This window comes from Hipposideros armiger, unplaced genomic scaffold (genome assembly GCF_001890085.2).
Source record: "Hipposideros armiger isolate ML-2016 unplaced genomic scaffold, ASM189008v1 scaffold_28, whole genome shotgun sequence".
Classification (NCBI taxonomy): Eukaryota; Metazoa; Chordata; class Mammalia; order Chiroptera; family Hipposideridae; genus Hipposideros; species Hipposideros armiger.
This window is the reverse complement of record NW_017731378.1, coordinates 467,536-475,078: the sequence shown is the minus strand read 5'-3', so window position 1 is coordinate 475,078 and position 7,543 is coordinate 467,536. Positions and strand designations below refer to the sequence as shown.

The 7,543-nt window shown below is 52.8% G+C and overlaps 1 protein-coding gene across 1 annotated transcript in view; it reads right to left on the bottom strand.

The window, feature by feature from the left end:
- Nucleotides 1-2,930: 2,930 nt before the first annotated feature.
- GOLGA7B (golgin A7 family member B) overlaps nucleotides 2,931-7,543 on the bottom strand; it is a 20,540-nt gene continuing 15,927 nt past the window's right edge. Inside the window, exons 4-6 of the mRNA XM_019636232.1 lie at nucleotides 6,402-6,554; nucleotides 6,215-6,316; nucleotides 2,931-4,953 (exon numbers count right to left, since the gene is read on the bottom strand). Of these exons, the coding sequence (XP_019491777.1) occupies nucleotides 4,846-4,953; nucleotides 6,215-6,316; nucleotides 6,402-6,554 (363 nt within the window). The 3' untranslated portion in view covers nucleotides 2,931-4,845. The remainder of the gene's footprint in view (nucleotides 4,954-6,214; nucleotides 6,317-6,401; nucleotides 6,555-7,543) is intronic.

Below are 7,543 nucleotides of genomic sequence, written 5' to 3'. Positions count from 1 at the left end.
CCTCATCATATCAAATATTTTTATATACATCCACAGTCCATAATAAATTATACACACACACACACACACACTTCGAGTTGAATTGCAGTTAACTGTTTGACACAATGTTATATTTTGTAGATATGTAATAAATCATTAATTTCAATTTTGTGCTTTCTTTTCCTATTTTGGAGCCAATAAACTTCTTTTTGGTAAATTTTGTTGACATGTATCATACGTACAGAAAAACACACAAATCTTAAGTGTACAGCTCAATGAAGTCTCATGAAGTGAACACATCTATCCTGTACAACTGGCAGTCTGCTCCAGAAGCACCGTCACAAGCACCCAGAACCCCACCTCAGATCCCCTTCCTTCACTGCACCCCACCCCAAGGTGGCTGCTCTGCTGATTTCTAACACCATAGATTAGTTTTGCCTGTATTAGAATTTTTTATAAGTGAAACCTTAGAGTTCATACTCATTTTGTGTCTGACTGCTTTCATGGAACCCATAAACATTTTATTCACGTGCCAGCCATTTTCAGAGGCCTGTGCAAAGCTCACAGGCTCTAGGTACTGCCCAAACCAGGGTCTCTTGACCTTGCCTTGACACCAGAACCTCCAGGAGAACTTTGAAAAACCCTGAGGCCCAAGCTGCTCCCCAGAACAATGAAATCTGGGGACACCAGCAGTTTTCCCTGCTCCCCAGGTGACATCGATTGCAGCCAAGCATGAAAAGCACTGCTCTAAGCAATCCTGGAAACCATTAGTATCCCTATTTTGCAGCTGGGGAAACTGAGGCTCCACCACAAGCTACTGTCATGACGCCGGTGCTCCAATTCAGGTTTGACTTGGAGTGACATTTGCACTGACTTCATCCTTGGTGACAGTGAAGCCAGAACCAGGTGGGAGTGCCTCCTGCCAAGACCCGCCTCACTGTAAGTCCCTCCAGGGCTTTGGAGAAGAGAGGTGGGGTTTCCCAGGCTGCCGAGACCACCCCACACACACACACCTCCAGGAAAAAGGCAGCGCCCCACAGGCTGGCTGTAGGGAGAAAGAGTCACCACCAAGTGGACTGTATCTTTTTGCCCGCATCTCTGGAAACCAAAAATCCTTGCAGGTGGGAGAGGCTGATGCTTTAAGGGTGATGGTGAAGTTGCCCACAGCTGAGGAACTCTGGCCCAGGACACTGATTATGGGGTGCAGTACACGATTCCGCCGCCCGGGGGCACCACGAGCTTCTCTAAACTAGTTTTCACACACCTACCTTTGGCCAAAAGAAAGCCAGAATGTTGAGTCCCAGTGGCGATAAGCGGGGAGCAGCCGCCCAGAGGGGCTTTCCAGGGGATTCCTCTGCTCCCCCGGGTCTGATGAAGCCTGTCTCTGGCTGACAAGGGGGGTGCAGGCACGTGGCTACAACCGGACGTAGGAGAGAGGCCACCTCCCCCATAACTGAGCCAGCAGAGGTAAGCCAGGCTGAAAGAAGCCATGCCAAGTGTGGCTTCTCCCCGCTACTGCCCTTCACCAGGCTTCCCTATGGGCCCCTCAGGCCCGTGAGGAGCACAGCTCACCCACACTCCCATGATGCCCTGGGCTTGGAGGTACCAATGCTGCCTCCGTGCCCAGGCACAGCTTCAAGTCCTTCCCTGGGAACATGCCAAATCCTAACCCTAGGGTGGCTGAGGACCTCAAGCTACTGAGGGGGCATCTGAAGCTGGATCTATCATCTTTTCCACAGCCTGGAGTCTGACTGCCTAGATTCAAAGCGAAGCCAAGCTCTGCCACTTCCTAGTTGTGTAACTTTGGGAAAGTTACTTCTGTGAGCCTCAGAATCCTCATCTATAAAATGGGAATAATAATAGGAACTACAATACAGAGGGTTGTTGTGAGGATTGAATGATGAATTATGTAGAATCTTAGCACAGTGCCTGGCACACACTAATCGCTAGATAAATATCATCTACTACTATTATTACTAATGTAACGTAAAATAATAATGTACAATAACGTCACAAACAGGGCAGACAGAATGAACCTACCGGAATAGCCTCTATTTTGACAATCCCCACACACCCCAGGTTTGAGCAGCGGCAGCGAGCCCAGCCTGCCCTGTGGCTTAGGCAAAGGCCCAGCTGCCCCTTAGCGGCATGAAATAAGTGTGAAAGCCACTCAGAGTCCCATGCAGCACCACCCAGAGGGAACCCCTCCCCAAATCACCCAGAAGCTGGCGCTGTTGTCCCCAAAGTCTGTTGAGTTCCTCTCTTGGCCCCAAGACTTGAATGTGTGACCCCAGCCTCCCTGCAGCCTCAGGCAACTTCCACCTGGATGCCATCCCCATGGTGTGAGAGCAAGCACTGGGTCAGACCTTGGTTATAAACTTGGCACTATCATCAACCAGCTGTGTGACCTGGGGCCAGTCACTCACCCTCTCTGGGCCTCCGTTCTGCCTTATTTAGATGATCTTGAAATCCCTTCCCAGCTCTAGCCTATGGTTGTAGCAAAGCATGTGGCACACAGTAGGTGTTCGCTGAATGTTACTTAGGTTTATAAAATCCAAGACAAAACTCTGCTAGGGTCCAACACTCACACACTTTTCTAGACTTTTCTAGTCTGAGTGAACTGTATGATCCAGCGCCTAACAGGGCCCAACCCATGGTTAAGAGCTCAAGGAATGGGTATTTATTGAATTAATTTATTACTTACTTTTGACCTGGCTTTCAGTCCAACCTGTTCCCCCCACCCAAGGCCTCAAGTGCCCCATGGATTAGAGGATCTGGAACGTCTGCCTCTCCACCACACCACAGGCTCCAAGAAGATAGGATCTGTCCTGTGGTGTCAGGAACACACAGCCCCGCCTCCTCAGTGGGAGGTGGATGGGCAGCTGTAATCCTGGGCCATGGAACTGCCCCACCCCCCATCACCATGGGGGACAGAAGCAGCACAGAGCCTCTAGGTTAGGCAAGTCCTTTTATTGAAAAAAGAAATAATAAAATAAAAGGGCACCACATTACCTGTGCCCAGCCATCCCACAGGAGAGGCACAGGTCAGACACAAGGCCCAACCACACAGGAAGCCAGGATGGGCACAGGCAGGGTCCAGGGGTTTGGGGGATTGTGGCGGAGCCCACTGAGATGCAACTCTCTAGGGCGAGTCTTGGTCCAGGGCCCACTTAGGCTCAGGGGCTAGGCCACCCTCTCCGGCTCCCTGGGAGGCACCTCCTCCCCACACACTGCTCCTGTGTGCAAAAGAAAATCAGGCCCCTCTTTGGTTCCAGAAAGCTACCTGCAGCGACTGGTCTGTCGTATCCACTTCTAGCACCTCGTGCCAGCTGAAGCAGGCAGCCTCCTTCTGTCGATCTTCAGGCACCAGCATGGGGCAGCTTCCTGCCCACGGGCCCCCTGGGCCTCAGCAGCCAGGAACTCATTGCCTGGATGCCTCTCCTTCCTTTCAAGAAAGGAGTTTGCCTTTCCCCCTGCGTGTTGCCAGCTCCTTTGAACATCTAAGGAAGCCTTGGAGAGCCCAGAGCCTGGGCAGGCTTACCATGTAGCATCTGTGGCCCTGTTGCCTTGTCATGGGGGGCTCGGAAAGGGGCACAGAAGGCCCTGCAAGGTTGACTGCTCTCCTAGAACAACTTCTCTTCTACTAGAATGTGCACAGTCGTCAGAAGGTGGGGAGAACCTTCCAGGTGGGGGAAGGACGAGGACGAAGAGCCAAGCTGGCAGCCTCAGGCATGGGGCAAGGAGCATGAGGACTCTTATTGACAGGGAGACAGGCTGGACCCATGCAGGGAAGCAGCCACAGACCAGCGCTCATGGAGATAAGACAGGATGCAGAGAGGGGCAGTCATTGGTCTAGCAGCCAAGGAGAGCACACAAGTGCGCTCTCACACACACATGCACTCACACGTGTGTACACATACGCTCACACAGGTGCACTCACACGTGTGTACACACACACAGGTGCATGCACACGGCACTCACACACATACACACGTATATTTATGTAATAGCGCACTCACACAAGCGCCTACATGCACATACACACTTATTCTCACGTATGTGCAGGTTCTAATCTCAGGAACTTGGCTCCGGTTCTCGAGGGTCAACCCCCCAAGTCTATATCTCTCCATGAAGCATTTCTCCAGTCCCCCACATAACCTCCCAGAGCCCGGGCTGCGTGTCCCACAACCAGCACCTGGTGGCTTTCCAAGACTCAGGAGTTAGATGCTTCTTGGCAAGGCCAAGATGGCTTCAGGCTTTGGGTGGAGAGCAGGGAAGCTTTGGGTGGTCTAGAAGAGGCCAGGAGGGGGCTGGACAGCTCACCACGGCGCCCATAGTCGGACCCCTCCCATATCCCCAGACCTCGAATTCGGTGGAGGCAGGATCATAGATAGACAGAGGCCTTTGGTGGCATCAGGAAGCACAGATATTGGAAGACAGACACGGGAAGCAGGGCCCCAAGGGAAGAGAGTCCTGGTGGTGGTGGGATTTGGGGTGAGAAATCATGCAGGATGGGAATTCTCTAGGTGACAGACCTGGGCCCCATCTGTGGTGCCGAGAGAGGAGCCACAGAATAAAGGAGCCGTCCAACTTGTATTGTCCCCACCCCCAGCCTCCGCGTGACCCAGACCAGCCTCATGGGGAAAAGCCAGGTCAGGAAGTGGACCATCCTGCCAAGGGGTTGGGGGCAGGCGTCGCAGGTTGATGGCCTGCGGGAAACACTAGGCCAGTCTCCCTCCCTCCCGCCTCAGGGTAGCAGGTGGGCCCAGAGAATAGTCAGAAGCGAGTGCTCTGGTAACGCAGCCTCCGCAGGTCTGCAAGGCCCTCTGCGCGGCCGTATACCTCTCTGCAGGGACTCTCGGCCAGTCACCGGGCCCCCGCCCCACCACCCCCACCACTGCTGCTGCCACTGCCGCTGCTGCCACTGCTGGAGCTGCCACTGCTGCACCGGTCCTCGTAAATGGAGATCTCAATCTGGGGTGGCGTTAAGGAGGGTTGCCAGCTGCCAGCTGGGGTGGACAGGAACCCACTGAATGGGGCCAGGAAGGGCGCGGAGGCAGAGCTGGTCCTGCTTCTTAGGCAGTAAGGACACGGAGGCCTGGAGATCTAGGCCCCAGGCCCCTCCGTGCACACACTCAGCTCAGTTATGGAGGTGTGTAGGGCTGAGCACTGTGCAGGCACACAGTCAGGATCAGGAACCTTTCATCCTAGTGGGTCTAATTACCGAATCCCGGGAGACGATGTGCCCCCAGAGGTGGTGTTCGTGTACGGGACCTGCGAGGACTTGGGCATCCTGAGCTCAAATCCCGACTGGCCCACTCTTGAGTTTTGCGACTTTACACCAGTCACTTCCCTTACTACCCACCAGTGATTGCATGTCTAAAATGGAAGAATAATAGAATCTTGGGGTTGTTGTGAGGCGTAAGTGAAGTAACACGTGCCAGTCCCGACACGTCGTACAGGCTCAATAACAAGAAGCACGTCTCACGGGGCTTTGTAAACGTTAGAGTCTGGTATTTGTGTTTTCTTTACACTTTCCCCTCAATTTTCCAGTACAATTTATTTTTTAACCACTCTGCTCTTGCTGCTGCTGACTGGGGTTGGAAACTGTGCACACCTTGACCAGGTAAACTGGGCAGACCTATAACCCACCCCCCTGGCCAGCCTCCCACCAAGACCTCATTTTTTTCATCTATGAAAGGGGAACAGTGGGACTTACCACAGGGGATTAAGTGAGGATTACATGAGATTGTGGACAAGTAAACGTGTGTGGAGATTTGCATATTCCTTGAGGAGCAGTACAGCCTCACGGTGAAGAGTGGGCCTGGGTTCAAATCCTGCCTCTGCCATCCACCAACTGGGTGACCGTGAGGCAGTGATTTAACCACAGCGTGCTCATTATAAAGGGGAATGATAACAGTTCCCTACCTTATAGGGCTGTTATGAGAATTGCATGAATCCATAGCTTCAAAGCCCTTGATATGATATCAGGCATATAGTAAGTACTGATGAAACGCAGCTCACTAAATAAAAGCAAACCCTGAAATGCACAAACAGCACCAATAATAATAACAGCTTATGGTGGGGGAGGGTGGTGGTGACCAGAGATGTGGAGAATCCTAGGAAAACCCTGAGCAGAGGTCCTCAGGGTGGTCCCATTTCCTAGCAGCCTCACACAGAGCCCACTGATTGACAGCCCTGTGCCCCCACACAGAAGAACAGCCCGGAAGGATACAACCCTCATCCCCCGCTCCACAGGGTCCGTGAGCAGGAGGCCTCGAGGGGCAAAGATCTTCTCATTCTGCTCCTGGATGTAGCGGGAGATCTTCTTGAGAACCTGTAAGGAGAGGGGCCAGTTGAGCAGGAGGGTGCGGCAGGGGAGCCCTGAGGGAGGGGACGCAGGGCAGTCGGGGAGGGAGCACCTTCTCGTAGTGGGTCTCCATGCAGAGGAAGATGAAGTAGGCTGTGGCACAGGCCAGGCAGCCCTCCAGGTAGGAGCTGCCCCCAATCTTCTCAGCCTCCGCGTAGAAGCTGTTGAGGGTCTTCACAGTTTCCTCAAAGAGCTGCCGCTCAATCTGGAGGGAGAGAGGAACAGAGAGCCAGGCCAAGGTCAGCCTCCCTGGAGCATGGACAGTCACAGGCTGGGGGAGGGTGGCAGTGGTAGGACCACACCAGCCATGGGGGCAGCAAACAGGTGAGACCAGAGAGGCTGCAGGTGCCCATGGTGCAGAAAAAGCCCTGGACTGGGTGTCAGGAGACCTGGCTTGGCCAAGTCCAGACTTGGCCGTCAACTAGCTATGTAACCTTGGACTAATGACTTAGCTATTCTAGCCTTAGTTTCCACATCTATAAAATGGGAATAAGAATGGCTACTTGGCTTCCCTTGGAAATAGGAAACTCCTTTGATAGCCTAGATGTGAATGTTTTCTGCAGCGGATCAGGCAAGAGCTCCAGTGACTTTGTCCCCTCCGTTTTGATGGCTGTGAGAGAGCTTAGGACCTCATTGGTAGGGGCTCTCTGTGTTTAGATGGGACTTCAACTGCGTGAGACTGATCGGGTGAGACCTCAGGAATGTCTCTCCAGGAGGGGGCACTTCCTCCTAGCCAAGAATTCACACAGAACACGACAGCCCCATGTGTTTGGACACAGGGAAGCTGTTCTGCCTTCATAATCATAATAGCTAACATTTATTCAGCACATTCTATGCGCCAGGCATTTTTTATGTATTCCTTCACTTAACCCTCATAATAATTCTATCAGACACGTACAACTATCATGCCCATTTCACAAGTGAAGACCACTTGAAACTGCTCTATGGCCCAGGCAACCACCATCTCTGGCCTCTTAACTGGTCTCCCTGCCCCCAGCCCAGCCAAGTGAGCCTGTTAAAGTCAGATCCTGTTACACCTCTGATCAAGAGCTTCCGAGGGCCGGCTGAGTGGCTCAGTTGGTTAAGAGCTCGCTCAAGAGTTTGAGCTCTGAGCAACAGCGGTTCAAGTCCAGCCCGAGCTGAGCAGCCACTGAGCTGCCAATAGGTAGCAGGATGGCTCAGCTAAAAATAAAT